Source organism: Crinia signifera, chromosome 11 (assembly GCF_055691185.1).
Source record: "Crinia signifera chromosome 11, ASM5569118v1, whole genome shotgun sequence".
Classification (NCBI taxonomy): domain Eukaryota; kingdom Metazoa; phylum Chordata; class Amphibia; order Anura; family Myobatrachidae; genus Crinia; species Crinia signifera.
In genome coordinates, this window is record NC_139227.1 from 31632567 (window position 1) to 31658964 (window position 26398).

Here is a 26398-nt window from a genome sequence, read left to right on the forward strand (position 1 = left end):
GGGAGCGCGCATCATCGCTAGTCGGGGATCTCTGGCCCATACACACTAGGCGATTTTGAGCTGAAAATCGGTCAAAACACCCGTTTTGACCGATTTTCAGCTCAAAATCGTCAAGTGTGTATTGGCCTTTAGTGATAGTCATTTATGTATGTACAGTGCACTGCTAAGTGCTATGTGTGTATCAGCATGCTGCTGGATTTTTCCAGGGCTGCTTCTCTATTCCAAAACACCCTCTGTATCCATCTCTGCCCCATATGATTTTCTGCCCATCTATGCAAGCCTGTCGCCTCTGCCCCCTTCCCCACCCTCCGTCTCTGCCCCCTTCCCCACCCTCCATCTCTGCCCCCTTTCACTCTGTCTATGACCCCCTCCCACTCACTGTCTATGCCCCCTCCCACCTCCTATGCCCCTCCGACTCACCATCTATGCCCCCTTTACCCCACCTGTCCATCTATGCCCACCGCCACCTAACTGTCTATGCACCCATATGATTCTTTGTCCATCTGTTTATCAGTCTATACCCCCCCATCTGTCCATCTATGCAACCATCGGTGCTGTGTCTGTCTGTCCATCTTTGTTCCCCCCCATCTATCTATTTTATACTCTTTCCATCTATGCCCCCTGTGCTGAAATCAGGTAGTGTCTCCTGCCCACTCCCTCTCTCCCTAACTCTCTCTTGCTCCTCTCTCTCCTTGACAATGTATCTGTCTCTCTCAATCTGCCTCCGACAATCGGGTTATGAACTTTGCTAAAATGTGCAAAGGGCATTAGGGTGTGTGGTATAATGTTAGGCCATGCCCCCTTTTTGCCACGCAAGAGCCCCGCCTAGTACAAATTGGGAAGGGGGGGGGCGCAAAACACACCCTTGCTCCAGGCACCGTGGCACCTAGTTACACCACTGCAGATCTGTATAAAAATGATATAATGCAGACAGTATCCATCTAGTCAGGTGACACACGGGACCGTGCATCAGCCGTCGCCGGGGGAATACACACAGTGATCCGTGCTTAATTTCTAAGCGATCTAGTGATATCGCTTAGAAATAGCCCTCATATCGCCTTGTGTGCAGGCCCCTTTACAGTGGCCTGATCTCCCACACAGCCAGTGGCGGATTCAGGGGGGGATGGCACCCGGGCACGTGCCCCCCCTGTCATTTCATTTTGTAGCTGAGGACCAGGGCTTTCCAACGAGCCCACCCCCGTGTCTCTAGCCCCCCAGGAACCAGAGATATCGCCTGGCAAAGCTGTAACATTTTTTCCCCATAGGATAATATGGTACCCGTCAATTCTGACCCCCACCCCGTTCCGACGGCTGCCAGTTCCCCAACTGGTATCACAGAAGCTTTTGGTTGATCTCATTCAATTCCAAATCGCTGGGCCTTCAATATGATACCAGGCTGGTCCATATCAGTCAATTGGTTCCAGAGATATTGCATGTAAACCGATTTTTTTATTTTTGAAATGTAATTTCATTGCTGTTTATGCTTTTTTAGGGCAGATTACTCTGGAGCCAAACGTTCCAGTTTCACTGACCAAAATCATTCAAAGCCCACTGAAAAGTTCTTCAATATGATACTTGTCTCATGTAAATGGGTCAGTTGGTTCCGAATATATAGCCGGTTAAATGCAGGGACTAGGATGGTGTAAAAGGGGCCAACCTGGGAATGCATTTTCTGGTGTGAAAGGGGTGTTATTTCAAATAGCTGGGACCTGCAGTGCTCTGAATACAGCGAGGCTCTGCCACTGTCAGTGGCTATCACTTCTGCCTGGCGGCGGCTGTCCCCCATTTACCGCGAGCATGTATTCCCCTTGGCAATGAGCATGTAATCCCACATGGCAACGAGCATGGAACCTCTGGCAATGATCATGGAACCCTTGGCAATGAGCATGAGATAAGCAGCACTTATGTAGCATAATTTTTAATAGGCATTATGGTGTTTGGCATAATACATAATGGACATAATGGCGTGTAACAACGTGTAATTGACATTATGGTGTAAATGTTTAATGCGCGCCTTTGGTGGACAATGTCCCTGTTTATGAAGTGTATTGTGAATTTTGGCTTAATCTGTGTGACATTATGTGAATTCTGGCTCAATCCGTGTGGCATTATGTGAATTTTGTCTTAATCCGTGTGGCATTATGTGAATTTTGGCTCAATCCATGTGGCACTATGTGAATTTTGGCTCAATCCGTATGGCATTTTATGAATTTGGCTCAATCCATGTGGCATTATGTGAATTTTGACACAGTCCATGTGGTATTATGTGTATTTTGGCTCAATCCATTTGACATTATGTGAATTTTGGCTCAATCCGTGTGTTATTATGTAAATTTTGGCTCAATCCGTGTGGCATTATGTGAATTTTGGCTCATTCCATTTGGCATCATGTGTAAGGGGAAGTATAATGGGGTCTAGTATTTTGTAGCATAATGTGTAGAAGATGTATATGGTGTGGTACACTACACTCAAGGACACGCCCCCTGTTGAGTGGCCACACTCCCTTTTCCGGCGCGCACACAACTACATCCTTCACTTTTGTCGCCATGGTGGGCCTGCATACTTTAAATGCCAGGGCCTATTTTTAATCCCATTCCCACCCTCTCTCTGCCGCTCTCTTAGCATGTACACTGGCGCCACTAACACTGCCCCTCCCCCACCTAAACCCTCTTTTATCATGGTGCCCCCCCCTGTCATTTTATCCTGGATCCGCCGCTGCACACAGCTGCTCACAGACCTGATTACAAGCAGCCGAATATTGATGAACTGTGCATGCGTATTGGCCACAATGCCTGTGTGCGATGCTGACCAGCGATTACGTCCTGCTACTTTGTCTATTCACAAGCCGTGCGCAGGGTGATTGACAGGAACCCTGCGTCTGTGGGTGGTAACGGACCGTTTAATGCTGGGAGCGCCATGGAAACCACAGGTCTGTCTGAGCACTTTAGGGGAGGGTGTGTGATCTTGGCTCCAGGCCGGTTATGCCGCTGACTACGTCTCTGGCTACTCCTAGCTGGTAATGTCTGGTGCCCAGTGCAAAAACATGCGATGGTGAGCCAGTAATGAAGAATTTTGGTCATTTTTGCGAAGTCTTTGCACAGGGTCCACATCCATCCGCACAGCGGGATTTCACTATAGTGTGGGGGGGGGGGGGGCGTCTACCTGACTGCTGGCCGCTGCACTTTGGTGGCAGTGCAATCAAGTCTGAATTACCCCCAGAGCCCCATAGAGCTGCAAACACCAAGGTGCGAATTTGGGCTTTGGGAGACACAGTAGTGGGGGGGTTTTAGGTCAAGGTTTTTTTGGGGGGAGCGCTCTCTAAAAAAACTTGCCAAGGGGGGAGCACTCCCTAAAAAAAACACCACTACAGGGGTTAATACATCGCCCTAGCCGCTAATTGCTGGGATGCTTGTAGGGGACAGCTGCACCGAGCGTCACTCAGCGGGCTGTCCCTAGCACACGGTAGGTGCGCTAGTAATTCATGTAAAAATCATTATCTCCCAGTTACCGACGAGTGGGACTGCCTGGGAAAATGTACAGAAAAAAGTGCCAACTCTAAATCCCCATGTAGACTAGATGATTAGGGGCACGTCGATATTATTCAATGAGATTGAGTGTACACTAAACGATGTTGGTAAATGATATCACTCAGTGACATCACCAGGAACGGCTGAACATGTGGGGCGTTGGCTATAGAGCAAAAGTCAACCTACATTCTCATCTAGTGTGTATGGGGCTTATGGTAGCTATATGTTTCTGCTTAATGCAATACATAAATACACCCCCCCCCCCCCCCCGAGTACTTTAACAGCTGTGCTGCCAGTGATCTCTGCAGGAAGTATTTAACTGTGTAGCATTGGGAGGTGTGTAACTATAATGGTAAGGGGCACTATTGTGGGCATTATGCGCAAGCAACATTAGTGTGGGCATTTTGCATAAAAGGCATTACTGTAGGCATAATGGGTAAGAGGACCCTAGCATCAGCCCTCGGTGCGCCCACCTGTAAGGGAACTGTAGCACGGTAGTTAATAGCTCTGATTCCCCGCTGGTAACCCCCCTGGTCACCAGTGCGGATCCCTGTGCTGTGCTGAATGAGGTCACGTGACGCACAATGTTGGGTCCTCCCACCTGCCCTTCTCTGCTCTGTCCCTACAGTGGTGACGGTCTGGTGCACCTAAGGGGAGCGGTTCTGCAGGAGAAAGAGCCAGTGGGGTACTGTGTGGCACCTGCAGGATAGAGGCGGTAATAGTGTGTGTTGGAAAGTGGCAGTTTGGTGCTGTGTGGCACCTGCAGTATAGGGGCAGTAATAGTGTGTGTTGGAAAGTGGCAGTTTGGTGCTGTGTGGCACCTGCAGGATCGGGGCGGTAATAGTGTATGTTGGAAAGTGGCAGTGTGGTGCTGTGGGGTACCTGCAGGATAGAGGCAGTATAAGGGTGTGTTGGAAAGTGGAAGTGTGGTGCTGTGTGGCACCTGCAGGATAGGGGCGGTAATAGTGTGTGATGGAAAGTGGCAGTTTGGTGCTGTGTGGCACCTGCAGGATAGGGGCGGTAATAGTGTGTGTTGGAAAGTGGCAGTGGGGTGCTGTGGGGTACCTGCAGGATAGGAGCGGTAATAGTGTGTTGGAAAGTGGCAGTGTCGTGCTGTGGGGCACTTACAGGATAGGGGCGGTATTAGGGTGTGTTGGAAAGTGGCAGTGTCGTGCTGTGGGGCACTTGCAGGATAGGGGTGGTATTAGGGTGTGTTGGTAAGTGGCAGCGTCACTGGCGCTCAGTCTCATTATGAGAATAAATAATATTCACTCAGCAATCCACTGTCACAGTGCAGATAGTGCTTTATGGCCCACTGTGCTCAGCATTAGTGCAGCATATATATATATATATAGTAATTTGGCCCTGTTTGTGTGGAGTTTGTATAGTCTTCCTGTGCTTGTGTGTTCTTCCTCTGGGTACTCCAGTCGCCTAACACACTCCAAAATCATACTATGTGCACGCGTGTGCGTGTACATGTGTTTAGGGCAGACTATATGGGCCAAGTGGTTTTTATCTGGGCCAGATGTACTAAGCTGGAAAAGTGATAATATGGAGAGTGATAGCGCACCAGCCAGTCAGCTACTGACTGCCATATCATAGTCTGGGTTTGAGAAATGGCAGTTGGGGGCTGATTGGTTGGTGGTTTATCACTCTCCATGTTATTACTTTTCACGGCTTAGTACATCTCACCCTCTGTGTTTCTTTGTGTACACCTGAACAATACATCCATATGTACTAGCCCCTTAACCCAGGAGCTATTAGTTATCCATGGGCTTACAGGGCATGAATATTGGCAAGGTGAAGGGCCCCAGAGATATCAGTGTACTAGGCCCTGAGATTTCTGTTGCTGGCCCTGGTGCAGCATGCAGTGATGTCATAATGAGGTCACAGAGGCCAGCCAGGTGCTAGTGTCCAGTAACTGCCATTACTCTGTGCTAGTGACAGTTGGTGGTTGGAGTTCAGTCATGTCCAGCATGAATTTCGGTGAAAAGCCAAGTGAGGGTCCCCCGGCTGTGAAGCGTACTAAGCTGGAAGACCCAGATAAATGTGCCTTTGTGGCAGCATTGGGCCTTGTTCCCAGACAGCAGGCAGAGGAGATGAAGACCAAGGTCCCCGAGAAGAGGAAGAGGATACGGAGACCAAATCCTAAATTTGTTAACAGCGCCAGAAACCCGTTTGTCTCTGGCAAAGGATATATCCCTGAGTGAGGATGAGGAGGAGGAGACAGAGAGGAGGATGAGGAGGAGACAGAGAGGAGGATGAGGAGGAGTTTCTATAGACATATAGATTACTAAACTAATGATAAGAATAGGAAACGGATGATAAGAATACTGCACTATAAATTACATGTTGATTTTCATTTTCATATTAAGTTTTTTTTAAATAGATAAAATATAGGTAGATTCTATCTATCTATCTATCTATCTATCTATCTATCTATCTATCTATCTATCTATGTGTCTATCGATGCCAAACCGGCCCTCCTACCACAATATTTCCTGCCGATCATAGAAAACCACAAAAAGAAAGGTAAGGAACTGGATTCAGTGGGAACCCAATAATAATTAGATCCAGATTAAACCCTCATTATTATACTACAGATCAGAGCTAAGAATTGTATCTTCTGTTTTTCAGACACTAAAAGAACATTATTGAAATGCTTCCGTGTTTCCGAAGGTCTCTAACATGGAGGCCGCTAGAAGTGTACAAGGAAGCGACTTCCACAGAGTCGGAGCCGCAAAGTTGGATTTGGGTGAGTTATTATGTTTCTGTGCAGGATAAATACTGGCTGCTTTATTCTTACACTGCAATTTAGATTTCAGTTTGTACACACCCCAGCCAAATCTAAAGGCCCCATCTACTAATTCGATGTGACCACTTTTCATCTGAATCCGAGTTTACGGAACGAGGGATGGGATGAAAAGTGGCCAAATCGCAATTCATTTTCCTCTGGCTCCGATCCGAGGCGCGTTCCTGTACTGGAACAGATCATCATGGCTGCCATGAAAAGTTATAGTATTGCGCAGCCCTGACTGGGATCACGTACGTTACACAGGTGCGCAAAAGGGCCGCATACAATGTATAGAATACTTATTTCGATTTTTTTCCTTTTTTTCTTATTTTTTTGCATTTTATTCCAGTATGAATATTCTGTTAGATCTCCGTGGTCTGTGTTATAGCAATACTCGTATTAATCCTTGTAGTGTTCAGCCCGAATGGCCCATTCAGGCGTATATGATAATGTACTACGATACTGTATAAGTATGACTATGCTCGGATGAGATATGTATACTTGTACTCCTAAAGTACATTGCAGTAACTTTTATGTGCATGTAGCTGACATGACTACCTTGCTGTTTTTTTCTTTTTTGTTTTGAGTTAGTTTTTCTTTTTAATTTGTTGTTTTATTGCATAAACAAAAAAAACTCAATAACAATTATTGAATAAAAAAAAAAACATACATTGTATAGTTTGCAGTCCTGTCAGCCAAGAGCTGCCTGGTGAGTTGGTGGGGTATCGCATGTGATACCTTGCGCTAGTGGATGGGGTCTTAACTCTCTCTGCACATGTTGCATCTGCCCCACCTGCAGTGCAGCATAGAAGGGTCCTTCTGAGAGATGTCTTTTACTATTTTGCCTAGTGTGTACGTGCGATATCGCTAATGTTCTGCACTCCCGTACATTGCTAATGACCCCCTCCCTCGTACTGCATGTACCCCCGCAATCGCTCCCTTCCCCACCGGCATCAGCAAGTCGCCACAGCTGCCAGTATCGGTGCTGACAGGGATCACGGAATGTGTATGGGGCTTACTGAATCAGGCCCATAGTCAGGCTCCTGGCTCCTGCATTATGTTCCGCCTGCAGGCAGTATTATTCCTCTCCTGGGAGACTCAGGGGCTGATACAGGCCTGCTTGTACAGGTCCGAATCCGGCCGCTCCCCGATGGTAGGGCAGTGATCATGTACGGGTCCCCGCAACAAGCACCGTCCTCAATATATTTATACTGATTGGCACGGCAGGGGGTGATACAGGTCGGACACCTGGCGTTTCATGGGCGTGTCCACGGAGACGCTGGGGTAATTTTCTGCTGTGAATAGAGTAACAGTCATACGATGGTGAGCAGACAGCTAATGTTGTGATACAGATTGCAGATTTATTATTTTCTTTGAATGACTCTCTTCCTATCACCGTCCTGCTCAGCTTCCTTCTGGCGGTGGAAGTGGTGCCTGGTCGGGGTGGTCACCCAAGTATCCATCACACTCCCAATGACCCATCTCCTGATACATCTGGTTCCCATCTGAAGGATTCCTGCTGCTGGTTCTGGAGCACATCTGGTCCTACATCACCTTCAGTGAGTATTTATCCCGGGCAGTGTGAGTATTTATCCCGGGCGGTGTGAGTATTTATCCCGGGCAGTGTGAGTATTTATCCCTGGCAGTGTGAATATTTACCCCAGGCAGTGTGAATATTTACCCCAGGCAGTGTAAGTAATTATCCCAGGCAGTGTGAGTATTTATCCCGGGCAGTGTGAGTATTTATCCCGGGCAGTGTGAGTATTTATCCTGGGCAGTGTGAGTAATTATCCCGGGCAGTGTGAGTATTTATTCCGGGCAGTGTGAGTATTTATTCCGGGCAGTGTGAGTATTTATCCCGGGCAGTGTGAGTATATATCCTGGGCAGTGTGAGTATCCCTGGCAGTGTTAGTATTTATCCCGGGCAATGGCCCTTATTCTGGTTGGTGCGGCCGGAGCCGCATATGCGGCTCCGACCGTGCAGGCGAATCCCCGCCTTCCATACGGATCGCCACGGCCGTCCGTACGCGGATATGTGGCGATCCGCATGAAATTGGACAGGGATACGCCTCCTCCATGGTGGGAGCAGCCCCTGCATTCGATGGTCGCCGAACATCGAATGCAGGGCCGCACGCTCCACCAGCTCCCGCAACACAAGACCACACGGACACTTGTCCGTGTGAAATCTTGTATGGGGGCGGGCAGCTGACATCCGGCGATGTCAGATGCCCGCCCCGTACCCACGCGTCACGGCCTCATTACCATGCATACGCCCTGCGTTTGCATGGGAACGCCCATGAAACGCGGGGCGTATGCATAGGGTAATGAGGATAAGTAGCCCCTCACGCCCCTCTACGCCCCCTGTGCGGCGTATAGAGAATCCTTGCGGCGAAATGGCCTGCACATGCGCAGAGTGACCTCTGCACATGCGCAGATGATAAACATCGGCGGCCCGTACGCAAGCGGGAATATCCGCACCAACCAGAATAAGGGCCAATGTGAGTAATTATCCCGGGCAGTGTGAGTAATTATACATGGCAGTGTGTGTAATTATCCCTGGCAGTGTGAATATTTATCCCAGGCAGTGTGAGTATTTATCCCAGGCAGTGTGAGTATTTATCCCAGGCAGTGTGAGTAATTATCCCGGGCAGTGTGAGTCTTTATCCCAGGCAGTGTGAGTAATTATCCCAGGCAGTGTGAGTAATTATCCCGGGCAGTGTGAGTCTTTATCCCAGGCAGTGTGAGTAATTATCCCAGGCAGTGTGAGTCTTTTTCCTGGGCAGTTTGAGTGTTCATCATGGTCAATGTGAGTATTTATCATGGCCAGTGTGAGTATTTATCCCGGGCAGTGTGAGTGTTTATCCCAGGCAGTAAGAACAAATGTTTTTGTTCTCCCAAAGGTTGTGCCATGCCATATATCTGAAACTGGGGATAAATATGTCCTGAAGAAGGACCCAGTAACCCGTGTACTCAGAGCCCTCTGCTGGACAGATCACAGAGTGAAAGATGCTGCCACCTGCTGGGAAGTCGAGCTACTGCAAAAGGGCTGTGAGATAAAAGAAGAAGCATATGCTGCTTTCAGACCGCATATCTGGCTTTGACCCTGTATTTGGAAACGTTTCCAAAAACGGGTCTGCCAGATAAAACCCCTTTCACACCGCAGCACTTAAACGGTATATTACCGTTTAAGTGCCGATTTTTTGACACTGGCAGACCCGTTTTTGGAAACTTTCCAAATACAGGGTCAAAGCCAGTGCAGCCTTCAGCCCTCCCCTCCGTGCAGCTCCCCCCCCTCGCGTGTGTCGACGCCCCCCGTGCATGTCGACGCCCCCTGCGCATGTCGACGCCCCCGCGCGTGTCGACCCCACCCGCGTGTCGGCGCCCCCCCCCCGTGTCGACTTACCCCGTGCCGGTACCTCCGTTGTGGATCCCGGCACTGCAGCTCAGTATGCTCGGAAAGCACTTATGAAAAAAGTGTCTTCCAGAAAATGGCTGCCCCATAGGAAACCCAGTTTAAAAAAACTGTCTTTCGTATGGGGGCAGCCATTTTCTGAAAGACACTTTTTTCATAAGTGCTTTCCGAGCATACTGAGCTGCAGTGCCGGGAACCACAACGGAGATACCGGCACGGGGTAAGTCGACACGGGGGGGGGGGGGCGCCGACACGCGCGGGGGTGGCCGTCGACACGTGCGGGGGGCGTCGACACGCGCGCGGGGGTGTCGACACGCGCGCGGGGGGGCTAAAGTGCTGTGAATACTTAATGAGCGCTCATTAAGTATTCACTGTGCTGAATTTAGGACCCAGCTCATTGGCTGGGTCCTAAATACCGTTTCAGAACCGATTTTGAGCCTAAAATACCGGTTCTGAAACGGGTAGGACCCTGCATTTTAACCGGTTAGAAAAAACGTTTTTTTCTAACCGGTTAAGTGGTCCTGCACCTTTCAGACCGCACACATTACCGTTTTAAAACGGTAAAAAAACGGCAATATACCGTTTTTAAAGTGCGGTCTGAAAGGGGCAATAGGGGCTAAAACCAGTTTATTGCAAACCATGGTTACATATATCGCTCCATGACAATTTTCCTGTTACATACACATTAGCATTACAGCATTCGTATGTACAATTGTCAATGCAAATAAACATGTATGACTGGTCATTTACTTCTACTTGTCTGTCTTTATACTACAATCATCACTGAAATGCCTGTCACTTCTAATTTTAGCTCATGTGAGTCTTTAGCATTATTAAGTGGGATGTGGTGGCCAATGTCTGGGGGTGTAGGATAGTCTTTTCCTGCAAGGCCACACCCCTTATAGCAATGCCACACCCTTTTTTGGTATATCTGTCTTGGCGCTATTACTGGGCCACCCACCACACGCTTCCCCTGCATGTACATGCTGCATGCTCCCTGTTTGGCTGCGTCTACACATTGCATTTTGACAGGTCCCTTTTAAAGGGACTTATGTAGAGAAGAAAAGCAAATCAGTTTCAATGTGACGCACTCCTTATTCACACAATTGTCAAAGTTGACTAAAATACAGATATGTCTTTATTAAATAGTACAGAACAATTATAATAGTGAGTATCACTTACAGGTCATCATTAATTAAGTAGTAATCTCAAATTTTTATTATTTATAAATTAATGCTTGACCCGATAATATGTTTCCCTGTGTCAGGGACTTTTTAGTGGCGAAAAATTAAAATAAGATAATAGATATAGAGAAAAAGAAGTTATAGAAAGATTAAAATTAGTCTCTGTAGACCGTTAGTATTAGATATTAGTAATACGGTTCCTGTTAATGTTACAGGTAAGTATGGTACATTCTTATAGGTTGAAATGTAATTAATAAATGGGTTTTATTCCCAATTCTGCATCTAATATCGTTTTTTATTGCGTGTTTTTAAAGAATAGTCTCTTTCCACTTTTCACATATATGTGTTGTATTCCAATTACCGTATATACTCGAGTATAAGTCGACCCGAATATAAGCCGAGGCACCTAATTTTACAACAAAAAATTGGGAAAATGTATTGACTCAAGTGGGACCCTCACTCGAGTATAAGCCGAGGGAGGCTTTTTCAGCATAAAAAATGTTCTGAAAAAGTAGGCTTATACTCGAGTATATATGGTATATCAAATAGGAAGATGGGTGGTGACCTGCCGTACGGCCTAGTAAACCACTTCTTTCTTCAAATCCTGTTGATCACATCAAAAGTCATACATATGTCCGTAGGTGCATATATTCATTTATAGTATGGATATAATAAGCAGTTATTTCCTTTATTCCATGTCTCCCTATGTCTGTATCTGACAGGTATTAGGTGAGATGCACCTTACACATTTATGGTTATGATGCTTATATAATAACACATTTATCTAATGTATGTCACAACTACATATGTGATTTTTGAGCGTTCATAGTTATCCAGAGTGCGTGGTAATCGACAGTGAGCTTGCAGCAAATTGTCCAATCTGTGCTATAAGTTTAGTATTTCACTAATTGTGCTTTACATATATTCGTGCAAATTGATCAGAGCCAATTGCTCAGTCTGTACTATATATTTTGCAAATAATCGTGCATATCGTTTTTATTCAGATATTTTCTGCAGACCAATCGGAGCAAATGCCAAATCTGCAGTTGATAGTTTGTGTATCAATTGTATACTGAATTTAATACAAACGCATGCTAGCATATACTTCCAGCCGTCAGCCAAAAGTCCGCAGTATAATAGGTAGTTTATAAGTGACTTTCTGGAGTGTACAGGCGCCGGAGCGCTCTCAGTATATTAGGCGACTTGTAGCCAGCACTGTCGTGGACCGTGTCACTGAGTTCTGCTTGTATCGCAGTATTTCAAGTGTACCACGCTATCCCGACTACGACAGACGCTGTAATGAGCGCTAGTTATACATTATGTATTTAAACACTTAATTATAAAAACATAAATACGTTTGCTGCCGACAGACTAGAGCAATATGCCTAGTTCGTAGAGTGTGTGTTATAACCAATCACACATGCAATTTATTGTTCCAGATATATTTATACACATTGGTCAGTTAATGCCAGTCTCGTGGGAGATAATTTCTATATCAGTTGTATTCTGACATTCACACATTCGTATGCTCTTTAATAGAGCTTCCGTCGTATAGTGAGTGATTTGCAAAGCACTATCAGAGCTGTACAGGCGCCGGAGCGCTCTCAGTACAGTGAGCAGCTAACAGCCAGCGCTGTCCGGGATCGGGTCACTGAGCTCTGCCTGTCTTGCAGTGCCTCAGATGCACCTCGCTCTCCCGTCTATGACAGCCGCTGCGGTGAACGCTCATTACACGCTACGTATTAGGACACAGAATTATAGATACATTGTTACATTTGTATACATTTCAACAACTAAATTAACGGCTACAGAGCGAGCTGCCGATGCGCATTTCGCCTGTGTCGGCTTTTTCAAGGCTGACCTAAGTGACTGGCCCGCCTCTATTAGGCTATATTTATAGGGAGAGAGATCACAGTCTGGGTGTGTTAATTAACAACCAATCCTGGTCTTGATTGGTGTGTTTTCAAATTTCAGAGATGTTGATAGGTCTACATTCATTATACGTTTATACATCTTAGTGATTGGCAGTTCCTAGTATTGCCATACAGACCTGGAGATTTGGTCAAAACAATGCTGGATAGGTTCTATCCCCAATAAAGGGACCTGTTTGGCAGGAAGTAGTCTGCACATGTAATTCTATGGCTGCGTCTACACATTACGTCTTAGCAGGATGCAGCCGAACAGGAGCTGTTTAGCAGGATGCTTACTTAAGATATATACACAAGCTTGCTGCATCCTGCTAAAACGCAATGTGTAGACATACAAAACTGCATCCTGCTAAACAGGATCCTGTTCAATGCATTCTGGTAAAAGGCAATGTGGTAGACGCAGCCTTATGCAGGTCACGGCAGGGAATGAGGCCCTGTGATTGTGGATCTAGATCTGACCCAGTAGTGACAAGCTATTGTGGGGAAGAATTGCTAAATAGAATAAAAGCTAATATATAATAGCCGATCCTCATTAAGGATATACAGTAGGTTATATAATGGTTACAGTCGGTAACTTTTCCATCCCAACCCTACTTGTTTTAGTTTACAACCCACACTGTAATGCTACTGATGTAGATAGATATAGATAACAGGATAAATATCCCTCACCTGTATGAGGTGAAGTACCACTTCTGACCATTAGATGCCACTTGACGGACCAAATTGCTAAAATATGTCATAACAGAAAGTGAAAGCAATTTTGCAGGGACACTGCTCTGTTTCAAACTTGCTGGTTATGGAGAGAGGGAGCTGTGAAGACAGAGATGTGAGGTAGGAGCCGATAGGGAGCATCCAGCCAATCATCTGCTAACTGCCATGGCTGTGTTTGAAAAAAGTCAGTAAGGAGCTGATTGGCTGGACGTTTATCTCTCTTTATCACCCTTGCATTTATCTCTTGTTAAGGCTTATAACATCTGCCCCAATGTTACTTCACTCAATACAGTTACAAACCCAATCCAGGCATGCACACGTGCAAGTTCAGGTGAGCTACTATGTGGCCTGGGGTAGAATGGGGTTCGGTTTAGGTAAGGGGCTGTGTATTCTCTGGGAAAAGATCAAGTAAGTGGGTTTGTGACCTGGGGGGGGGGGGGGGGGGAACAGTTCTGGTGATGAACTGGGTGTCCTGGGGGGCGCATTTCAAGTGAGTGCCTGTGTGGCTTGGAGGGTCAACAGTTCAGGTGAGTGGATGCGTGGCATGGGGACAGTTTAGGTGAGGGGCTGTGTTTTGTGGTATGTGCTGTGCATGCCCAGCCGCAGCAGCTCTTCCTACCATGGGAAGTCCAGCAGGCCAACTCACAGTTTTATTGTTATGCTGCTGGTGAGGGGGTTTGTACTGCGAGGATGGTTTCTTCTCGCTGAAAATAAGCCATCCTTGCCGTGAAACTCCCTCGCCGTATTAGTAGTAGTAGTACGTTTATTTATATTCAATGTTTGGGCCAAATCCTCGCAGTGAGAGGCCGGAGAGGATCCCCTTAAATGGCGAGGGTCTCCACAAATGCGGCGAGTCTGCTGCATTTTGTGGTGGGGATACGGTCACTGGGTCACCAAGCATTAGGTCGACACCACTAGGTTGACATGGATTAAGGTCGACATGACTGAAGGTCGACACCACTAGGTTGACATTCATTAAGGTTGACATGGGTTAGGTCGACAGAGTCATTAGGTCGACAGGGTCATAAGGTCAACATGGTGGAAATCGACAGGGTCATAAGGTCGACATGGGGTTTTTCACTATTGTTTGAGCTGACATGTGCAGGCAGGCGGTATTTCATGCCCTACCATTCGCTAGGGCAGTGGTTCCCAAACTGTGTGCCATGGCTCCCTGGGGTGCCTCGGGACACATGCAGGGGTGCCTCGGGTTGGTCGTCCAGGACAATCTCAAATTATTAATGGTAATTATTTAGGAGCAAAACCAGTGCTGGTGGCTGCCAATCATAGAATGTGTACAAACAGAAGCAAATCCTGCCCTTTACCACATAACTCACCCTAAGAATCGCATATAAACCCAATCTAATTCATTTTTTTTGGACCTGGGGGTGCCGTGAAAAAAATTCTTATTCTCTAGGGTGCCGTGAATCAAAAAAGATTGGGAACCCCTGCACTAGGGCGTGGTGGGAGAAACACTTGTCTTGGATTTCCTACACGTAATGGTGTTACCGTACTGCGGACATACTACACCATGAGCCAGTGGATTTTTTTATTTCTCGTTTCTTTGAGGACAATTGATTGACAGACATAAATTTGATTTCTGGATATTTTATATCTCTAGATTTATCAAGTTTGTATTATTCTAGGATTTGTAAAATCAACATTTCCATGTAGGAACAAGGCCGAGCACCATATCTGTGGTTCTCTGTGTAATACAGTCATTCTATAGGAATTGGTGGTCCTGATATACAGGCGGCAGCATAGGCCTACAAGCTCGCTGCCTAGGGGTCATCCTCAAATCTCAACTGTCTTTTGTTCCCCACATGCAATCTGTCTCCAAATCATGTTACATGCATCTAAAAAACATAACAAAATACGCCCCTATCTTAAGGTGCCCACACACTAGAACGATTTTTGGGCTGATTGACCGTTTTCCGATAAATCGGCCTATATATCGTCCGGTGTTTACCGATAATCGGTCGAAAATCAGCCGATTTTGGTCCGATGCGCGCTCCCGTGGATCTTTAGCTGAATCTTACGATCGCAGATCTTTCTAGTGTGTGGGCACCTTAAGATCCCTTAAGGTTCCTATGGATCTTTTGTTAAATCTTCTGATCTTTCATGCAGCACGTAAGATCAGAAGATTAGGAAAAGATCCACGGGAGCGCGCATCGGACCGAAATCGGGCGATTATCTGTAAACATCGGACGATATATCAGCCGATTTATCGGAAATCGGCCAAAAAATCGTTCTAGTGTGTGGGCACATGTGGGCAAGTGACACTTGCTCCTGAGGAAGCCGGACAGTGAACATCAGGGGAAACGCATTGAGCTATCTGAATGACAGCATATCCATCTGCTATGAAGTGATGTCCCTACTTCCACTGACGTCCATAACCTCCTGATCTGATTGGATTACAAATACCATATGGGATACCTGCAATATTCCTAACATCCAGCATAAGGCGAAGACGCCTAATAGGGAGAAAATTCGGTACTTGTGTACTAGCACGGCGCCCATCGCATCGCAGACCATAAGGCATGCGATGTTATGCGATGCAATGTTACGCGATGGCAGGCGATGTTATACAATTTTAAATTGTATACAATCGCATTGTATGGCATTGTATCGCATATACAATGGTATGCGATTTAAAATTGTATAAGCACCCTAATGGGTTTTTCAATGTTAAAAGTGCCCCCTATAACATAATTAAACGTGATGGGTGCTTATTATGTTAAAAGCACCCCCACGCCACCCCCACTATCAACGCCATCCCGAAGCGTGGCGAGCGTAGCGGTACGCGTCCTCTGACCTTTTCATACCCCCACTATCCACGTCGGCGTGGAGTTGATTTTATATAGTGTGGTGAGCGCAGCGAGCCACCGAGCCCGAAGCATGGCGAGCGGGCGTGTATTACTTTACATGTATTCCACATCCGCTCGCCACGCTTCGGATATAAAATCAACTCCACGCCGACGTGGATAGTGGGGGTATGAAAAGGTCGGAGGACGCTTCGGGTTGCCGTTCATAGTGGGGGTGGCGTGGGGGTGCATTTAACATTGTAAGCCCCCATTATGGAGCTTATACAATTAGAAATCGTATAGGGGGCTTATACAATTTAATATGCGATTATATACCGTACGACTTAATATCGTGGGCGCCGTGATAATACACAAGTACCGAAAATTCTATCCCAACAAGGGAACTTTATTCGGGACCTTATCATCACCCCATTCTGGTGTATAAAAATACCAGACAACATCGGATGGTAATATACATCTTTATTCAAATCTCTTTCATTCAACAAGAAAGCCATTTTATATGGAGCTCCACAATGCATGATTATAACATCGAAATCATTTTTCTGCTCATTAGCATATTATATTTTAGGTAGAAGTGTTTTATGTCTTTGCTTTTATATGTAAAACAATAAATTGTTCCTTTTTTATTTGGGGAAACCGTCTGGTCTATATATTGGTTCAGCCAGCGCTGGCACATTTCTCTTTGTTTTTTCCTCTAAATATTTGGGCTTGATAACCCAGTGCCAGCAGCTGTTGATAGCGGACCACCCACCCAATTCTTTTTCATTTTTAAGGGGATGCCCATAAAACACAGGGACTTCCCCTAATCTCCTTTCCCAGAGTGAACTGTTCGGCTAGTGTGAAACTCGGCATAGCCGTTAACTCCCGGGGTTTGTACATAATCGCTCATGAGTAAACCCTGAACATCAGGGATGAATTTAGAGACAAACGAACGAGGCACAGTATGATCCTTTGCATTACAGTACTAGCTTGCAATAAATGCACACACAAGCTCGGCATCCATTCAGTGCACAGTGGTGGCTGGACGGAAGCCTAGCAGCTGCCAGAGTGCTAGGCTCTACCCCAGCCATGGGATACGTGAGAGATGGGGTAAACTTTATTTTTACCCCCATGTGATAATTTGGACAAAACAATGATCCCCTATAGAAACTGTCACCACTGTAAAAACCACCGTCACTTTAGTTGGCAGATTCTCTCATTATCAAGAGTAATTGTTTTTTAAACTACCCAATGTGGGGTCATCAGCAAAACATTAGTGAAACCCCTTTCAAATCAACTCCATTTCCTGTCATCTCCTAGCGGTAGACTATTCCTCCAGGGTAATCATACACAGCATGCCCAAGATGGTTGCCTAAATTGGTACACAACCCATGGAAGTGATTAGCATATATATAAACATACATATTCACCCCTCCATGTCCACTGGGATGGTTAAGTATGAACAATACTTTTTTTATATTTAAATAAAAATAAAATGGGAACCATCTTGGACTTATATAATAATAGTGGTCGGTCTCTCTACCCTGTCTCCATCGTGCGCACAATCCGATGACACTACCACCACCCGACCCATCACAAATATCACCCACAGGTGCCATCGACTGATGGGAGACTTCTGCATGGAGGAGCGCCCTGGGCCTGCGTGACCCAGGGACCTCCTGTTGAATGATGGGTCTAACGTCCTATATAAATGTTTATATATATAGGAGGGTACTCCCCCCAGTGCTGGAGGCCCATACTTGCCTACCTGACCCTCTCCATGCGGTGAAAATGCTCTGTTTCTGGACTTCCCTGGTAATGTATTATTGCCATCACCTGTGGGGAGCTAGGTAAAGGTGTTTCACCACAGGTGCTGGCAATCATACATTACCAGGGAAGTCCAGGAGGAGAGCATGGAGATGGTCAGGTAGGCAAGTATGTGATAAGCCATGCTCTGTGCTGGCCCTCCAGCTGCTGTGGAACTACACCACCCAGCAGGCTCAGTCACAGTTTTGCTGTTAGGGCATGCTGGGGTTTTTAGTTCCACAGCAGAGCAGATGGACTGCCCATGCTCTCTCTCTCTCCCTTGCATTACCTCAGGGTTACTAGCGTTATACCTATACACAAGTACTTTTTGACCTTATTTATTAGTCTTTGTCTATGTCTCCCTCAAAGCATTATTATAACCCTTATCCCCGCTCATTGGTCATCTCATCTCTCCATGGAAGAGAATATTGTCCAGACTCCAGACCAGAATTAATAAAGTTTCACGTTCTGGCGGCTGGCCTTAATTTAAGGTGAAAAAAATAAAAAAATAAAATAATCACGTGACAGGGAGATGATGGACTGCCAGAGCCACGCCCCCTCCGCCGGCGCTTCCGCTGACGCCAGGAGCCAGGGAAAGCACAACACAAGATGGTGGCGGTGTGCGGCCGGGACTGACCGGAGCCTCTCTGCGCGGTATGTTACTCTAACCTACAGTATGTGCCCCGGCGTCACCCCGCCGTACAGTGCGTGCGTGCAGGACAGGACCGACCTGGGACGCTGTACAGTGGGACTCGCTTTCCCGGTGTGCAGTAACCTGCGCAGAGCCCCATATGTACTACTATGAGAAATGCTGATTATAGCCAGAGACAGGGAGTCGCTGGCACCCAGCACAGTGCATAGTGGGGTCATATCTGGAATGTAGCAGTAGGGGCCCCAAGTCAGAAACTTGCCTAGGGCCCCATGGGGTCTCAATTAGGCTCTGCTCAAAGTTGTACTGCCAACTAGACATTGCCCGTTCCCATAATGTAGAACATGCAGCACCTGTGTATGTCAGGAGAGGGATCCCCAGCCACATGCTGCACCTGTGTATGACAGGGTAGGGATCCATGGCCACATGCAGCCCCTGTGTATGACAGGAGAGGGATCACCATCCACATGCAGAACCTGCAGCACCTGTGTATGACAGGAGAGGGATCCCTGGCCACATGCAGCCCCTGTGTGTGACAGGAGAGGGATCCCTGGCCACATGCAGCCCCTGTGTGTGACAGGAGAGGGATCCCTGGCCACATGCAGCCCCTGTGTGCGACAGGAGAGGGATCCCTGGCCACATGCAGCCCCTGTGTGTGACAGGAGAGGGATCCCTGGCCACATGCAGCCCCTGTGTGTGACAGGAGAGGGATCCCTGGCCACATGCAGCCCCTGTGTGCGACAGGAGAGGGATCCCTGGCCACATGCAGCCCCTGTGTGTGACAGGAGAGGGATCCATGGCCACATGCAGCCCCTGTGTGTGACAGGAGAGGGATCCCTTGCCACATGCAGCCCCTGTGTGACAGGAGAGGGATCCCTGGCCACATGCAGCCCCTGTGTGTGACAGGAGAGGGATCCCTGGCCACATGCAGCCCCTGTGTGTGACAGGAGAGGGATCCCTGGCCACATGCAGCCCCTGTGTGTGACAGGAGAGGAATCCTCGGCCACATGCAGCCCCTGTGTGTGACAGGAGAGGGATCCCAGGCCACATGCAGCCCCTGTGTGTGACAGGAGAGGGATCCCTGGCTACATGCAACGCCTGTGTATGACAGGAGAGGGATCCCTGGCTACATGCAACGCCTGTGTATGACAGGAGAGGGATTACCAGCCACATGCAGCACCTGTATATGACAGGAGAGGGATCCCCAGCCACATGCAGCACCTGTGTATGACATGAGAGGGATCCCCGGCCACATTCAGCGCCTGTGTATGACAGGAGAGGGATCCCTGGCTACATGCAACGCCTGTGTATCAGGAGAGGGATTACCAGCCACATGCAGCACCTGTAGCACCTGTATATGACAGGAGAGGGATCCCCAGCCACATGCAGAACCTGCAGCACCCGTGTATTTCATAAGGGAGACAACGTTTATTTACATCTTCTGCACAAATGCCTGGACCATATCAACGCATACAAAGTGATGTAGTCTCATTCCCCATTGAAACACCTTCCTCCTGATCCTTCTTATAATCTGTAGAAACCTCCAAGTTGGCTTTGAAGGACAGCTGTGAGGCAGATATGTTCATTATGCACAGCAAACCATGAACATATGTTGTACCTGGGAAGCTAAAGCTAGGTACACACTAAACTACCTGCAAACAATGCAGTGTGGTCAACAATTTCCCTTTATCTCCCAGACAAACTATACAGAGCACACACACTGTGCAATCTTGTAATAGATATGGTGAGTGGCTGCATCCAAGATTATGCTGTCATTAACGATATTTACAAATCTTCCTGCATGTTCCAAAGATCAGAAGCAACAGACGACCAGCAGGAACGCGCATCGTGCTAGAGCGTACACACTGGGCGATTAAAATGATTTGATGTCCGAACCCATCGGAATTGGCCAAATCCTTTAAAATGTCGTCTGTGTACCCAGATTAAACCTTACTTATCAATGGGGTGGTGATGACTTGATGGGATTAATGAGCTCACGTGTAAACATGGAAATGAATGTGGTACCTAGTAGTATAGTGCTGTAGTCTTAATCATATATGTATATTTCTTTCTACTTTTAAGCTCATTGACAGAACCATTCTTGGCGATTCTTCTAGCACAATTCTCCCTCCCCAATTATGGATTGCGGATTGTGTTCATCCCACACTGAGTGAGCGAGAGGTCCGTACCATCATGGAGAAGAAACGCAGAAAGAAATGAGAGCTGCACACCCAGGCTCAGGGCATGTGGACTGTTCTGAACCCCTAGAACTATTTGTGGATACCCTGGTGGACATTGCAGGTGACAAATCAGGGTACTGCGCTTACCTACATGAACACAGGCTGTGACTTCACCGTATGAAACTCACACCATATATTATGAACATGAGGTTTGCACATTTTTGGCTGCAGCTGGTTGTGATTTTACTATACCTGAAGAAGTACCACGGCAAACAGCCGGCCAATTCTTCCCATGAGCCCGATTCCTGTGACGGCTGCTCCCATCTTACGCTAAGTATGGAGTTCTCTTCGACGGTAGTGGAACACGGTGAGTGTGATACAGCAACCCACCCATTAGTTGAGTCTGTCCCATCAGAAAAAATTTAGCAATGGGGGGAAAGTGAGGGAAACTGAAAGATAATGTGGGGAATTCTGCATTCGGCATGATTTTATTTAGCTCCAAGGTTCAGTGCTATTTAATTGGTCATGCGGTAAACCAGCCACTAGCGATTTCTGCTGGCACTTAGCTAAACAATTTGTGGCCCCTGATTCGGTGCCCAACCACTATCTCCGATTGGCTCGCGAGCCAGCTTGAGTTTTAAAATAGCCACGGACCTGCACTGATACAGCCGGGTGGGTTGTCCACCACTCCGCCCGGCTGTTGCCATTACCACAAGCCCACCACTCTGCCTGCCCAGGGTACACCTTGCAAATCTGGTCACCATGGCAACCTGGCCCCTGGGATTTCTCGAGCCCTGGGTTACGGTCAGGATTAGGCTCGTAGGGGTTCAATGGTTAGGCTGCTGAAACGGTTGGCTAGGATTAGGGTAAGGGTTAAAATATCTGGATCTAGCAGGATACTGCCATTGGCAGGATGACCATAGGGGTGTTGACTCCTGGGATATCGATACCATCCCATTGTAAAGATGGAATACGGTCACTAGGTCGACAGGTCATTAGGTTGACACAATCGTTAGGTTTACATAGGGAAGGTCGACAGTTTCACTGTTTCGGCTTTTTCACTTTTTAGTAAGCTGACGTGCCAACAGGTGGTATTTCATGCCCTACCATCCACTGTGGTGTGGCGGGAGAATAAAATAGTGTGCACTTTTTTAGTGTCTGTGTCGACATTCGGGACAAAGAAAAGTGGAAAACCCCATGTCAACCTTTTCACTGTCGACCTTCAGTGGACGACCTAATGCTTGGAGACCATCTAATGTATGTCTATCCCATTACATAAAGTTAATTGGGGGAAATTTACTAAGATGTGTATTCTACTTCACATGTGATGTTGCTATGGGCAACCAATTAGAATCTACTTCTTATTTATTTAGCACCCTCTAGAAGACAGTAGCTCTGATTGGTTGTCTATACCAACATCACATGGGAAGTAGAATACACATCTTTCCCCCAATGTGGTTCCACTATTAATGAAGTAAGACTGTCACTTTTCCAAACTCTGCATCTGTTTTCAGTTGTGTTAGACCTGGTTATTGGAACTTCTTTGAGAACACTCCACGTTCTAGCTGTTACCCAGCAGTCCATTCTAACTGATTTGTCTTCAGGTGCCCACACAAGGTGCGATGTGGTCCGTGCGTTTTGTACTAGATCACACAGCAACTAGTTCAAAACGCACGCGATATGCGATGCGATCTAGTTCAAAAAGTACGTGCGGCGCATACTTTTTGTACTATGTGATGTGCGCAGGAGCGCGCGTCACATCTGAAGCCCAAAACTCTGTCTCGTTACTGTTGACAGTCTCACTGACACCTTTTGGTTTCTCCCCAGAATACATCGTAGCATTCAATGGATACTTTACAGCAAAGACTAGAAACAAGTTTATTACCAGTGCGCTGAAGAGCAGCGGGATAGAGGACTGGAGGATCGTACCTAGGAATAACCCAGCCAGTGACTACCCCAGTGACTTTGAGTTGATTGAGATCAAGAGTGGACAGAGAGACGGCGTGCTGACACTGGAAGACCACCCGCACATCAAGCGCGTCACGCCTCAAAAACGCGTCTTCCGCTCTCTCAAGTTTGCAGACAGTAAGTCTCTGGCCGGCATCTTGCTGTAGAGTCTCGCTAGGATAATGAGCATTTTGTCTTCTGAACGATAAGTACCAGTTGCACAAAGTGTTACACAATTCCTGTGCTAATGTCTTGTGTGCATGGATATATAGGAGTTACCGATTTGTAAATTGGCCGGGAAGGGCAGGTCCTGGATGAATTGCAAAGTGTTTCTTATTTGCTTCGGACATGTTTTTGTTGAAAGGAAAAGCCATCTGTTTCTTCTCCTCTTTGCTCAGCTGGCAGCAGCCCTGTTCCACATGATGCGCTTCCTGCTCAGTGGATGCCATCCCACCTCCCACATCTCAGTGTTGTCACTTAGAGTATTGTTACACTGATGCACCTGTGACAGGTGGGTGCGTACCTCCAGGGGACGCAGGAGTAACAGAGTAGTAATTAAGGGTATAGACTTCCAAGCTGTGTTGATAATGAATTGTTTTTCCAGCTATGGACAGCTGTTTCTGTGTGACAGTTTTGTAGGGCGGGCAAGCTCTGCAGCTGGCTAATACCACCCTGTACATGAGGGATGAATTACAGATATGTGGAATGTTGGAAAGCTGAAGGACACGGCATAAATTAATAACTTTTCTTGTATAACTGGATCTGGTAGGGCACTGAGGGCCAGATTCTCTAAGCTTCAAAAGTGATAAAATGGAGAGTGATAAACAGCCAGCCAATCAGATCCTACCTGCCATTTTTCAAACACAGTCTGTGACATGGCAGGTAGGAGCTTATTGGCTGGCTGTTTATTACTCTCCATTGTATCACTTTTGAAGCTTAGAGAATCTAGCCCTGAGACCCTAACGGTTCGATTCTTATTGCTCGGGTTAGGAGTTAGGAGCTGATTGGCCGGTGATAACAATCAGACATTTTATCACTTCACCGAGCTTAATAAATCTGCCCCTGTGTGAAGCTTTCACTTCTAATTGGCCAGTTCCTGTATGTGATCACTTACCAACCTCATCCACATTTACAATACCAATCAAAAGATGGCGGCTGCTGGTCCATCATCTCTGTATAGGGGGGATCACAGATCTGCTTTTATTCTCCCTTTGTATTTGTGATTACTTCTTAATCACCTTGTTATAAGACATGGTTTCATTCTATTAAGTGTACTATCAAAGCACATGCACAATTTACTACAGTTCCATTGTTTTCCCTCTTGTACCTATTATCACTGTTTCTCTTCCAGAGCCCTGCTGTCAGTCCTATTGAGGTGGGCAGTTAACCATACATGTAGCATATAGAATATTAGTTGCTAAGACAATGGTATCTCATGAGTAATGCTCTACAGCCCTGACTATAATTCTAAAGGTGCCCATACACTATGCAACCTCTCCCCTCGGAGAAGTCGCATACAATTCCCCTCCAGCCGCCTGGGACACTTCCGGGCGCCAAGATTGCATGCGATACATAGCATGTGGCCCTTCTGCATGTGCAGGGATGCCGCCGGGAGGGGGGGTCCGATATGGAGATCATACATGCAGCATGTATGATCTTAAGGTCCAATGCAAACAGGACCTCACATCGGATCGGATGTCAGACGCATCCGATTTGGGCCTGATCCTTTGGAATCTGGTGGAATTGGGCCCAATTCGGACAAGTTTATGGGGGCCTTTAGAAGTCCCGCATCCTCTGTCTTTGGTATACATAGAGGCATATTGTTGCAGTGCAGGTTAGGTCTGGTCAGTGCGGGAAACCAATAATTCCATATAGTTACATAGTAGGTAAGGCTGAAAAAAGACTTGCGTCCATCTAGTTCAACCTGGTATAGATATCCATTGCTGATTTGGTAGGTTCTGGTATTTTACAGACAATTTATATTTCTTATTTGTACCCATGGATGTTTTTCTCCAGTAAATGTTTGTCCAACTTTGCCTTGAACGCATTTAATGAGCCAGCCGTTACCACCTCTCTGGGAAGAGAGTTCCAGAGTTTGACTGTTCTGACCGTAAATAAATTCTTTCTACTAGCTGAATGAAATCTTTTTTCTTTTAATCTATACTCATGCCCTCGCGTCCTAGATTCCTTTCTAGTAGAAAAGAGGGTGCGTGACAGTTCCTTATATTGGCCCTTGATATACTTGTACATGTTGAGCATGTCCCCCCTTAAACGTCTCTTTTCTAATGTAAATAGTCCCAAATTGCCTAATCTCTCCCCGTAGCTTAAATTCTCCATTCCCCTAATAAGCTTTGTTGCTCGCCTTTGGACTTTTTCTAATTCTATGATGTCCTTTTTATAGTGTGGGGCCCAGAACTGTACTCCGTACTCTAGGTGAGGTCTCACCAATGCTTTATATAGTGGCATAATTACCCATGAGTCCCTAGTTTCCATTCCCCTCTTAATACATGCCAGAATTTTGTTGGCCTTTTTTGTAGCTACATTACAATGGGCACTACATCCTAGTTTGCTGTCTATTTGGACTCCTATATCCTTTTCAAGTATGGAATTACCCAGTTCCTTTCCGCTAAGGTTGTAACTTGCACACTGGTTGTGTCTCCCAAGGTGCATAACCTTACATTTATCTACATTGAACCTCATCTTCCATTTTTTTGCCCACTCATCTAGAATTGCAAGATCATTTTGAAGCATGGTGACATCTTCTGATGATTTGATGACTTTGCTAAGTTTTGTATCGTCCGCAAAGATGGATACATTGCTGAGTAACCCTATCCCAATATCGTTAATAAAAATGTTAAACAAAATGGGCCCCAAAACCGAACCCTGGGGCACTCCACTTAGTACCGGTATCATATCTGATACGGCACCATTCACAACCACTCTTTGTTTTCTATTACATAGCCAATTCCCTACCCATCTGCAAATATTTTCACCCAATCCTAGGTTCTCCATTTTATTAATCAATCTCTTGTGTGGGACAGTATCAAATGCTTTAGCGAAATCTAGGAAAATCTACAGCATATATTGACCAATAATGACACTCCTACACTTCCCATCCCAGTGTCAGCGGTTTGATCCCTGTACCCAGGTGCACTTTGCTCTTTCTTGGAAAGGGCAATTGAATTTTTTTAAATTTAACGGACTGCAGCAGGATTTAGGTGTGTCCCTTTTACAACCCGTGTCACATGGACACCATATAAATATTTATCCAGAAATCAATATGTCTGGTACCGGTTTACGGACGTTTATTATGCTTGTATCTTGGTTTCAGATTAAAAAGTGTTTACTTGAATAAATAGGAAGCATTTGTTTTGTGGAATGAATGCTCAAGCCCAGATCCTATGTACACGTTAGAACGTTTTTTATGACGGACGGAACGATCATGATCCGTCCTTCATA

General features: G+C 46.5%; 1 protein-coding gene and 1 long non-coding RNA gene across 2 annotated transcripts in view; both read left to right on the forward strand.

The window, feature by feature from the left end:
- Positions 1-4756: 4756 nt before the first annotated feature.
- Positions 4757-9375, forward strand: LOC146045638 (uncharacterized). Its single transcript, XR_014465535.1, has 3 exons — positions 4757-6282; positions 7730-7880; positions 9222-9375. It is a non-coding gene; the product is annotated as an uncharacterized LOC146045638 (long non-coding RNA).
- Positions 9376-18699: 9324 nt separating this feature from the next.
- MBTPS1 (membrane bound transcription factor peptidase, site 1) overlaps positions 18700-26398 on the forward strand; it is a 29520-nt gene continuing 21821 nt past the window's right edge. The window contains exons 1-3 of the mRNA XM_083165237.1: positions 18700-18817; positions 20895-21359; positions 22820-23077. Coding sequence (XP_083021363.1) covers positions 21170-21359; positions 22820-23077 — 448 coding nt within the window. The 5' untranslated portion in view covers positions 18700-18817; positions 20895-21169. The remainder of the gene's footprint in view (positions 18818-20894; positions 21360-22819; positions 23078-26398) is intronic.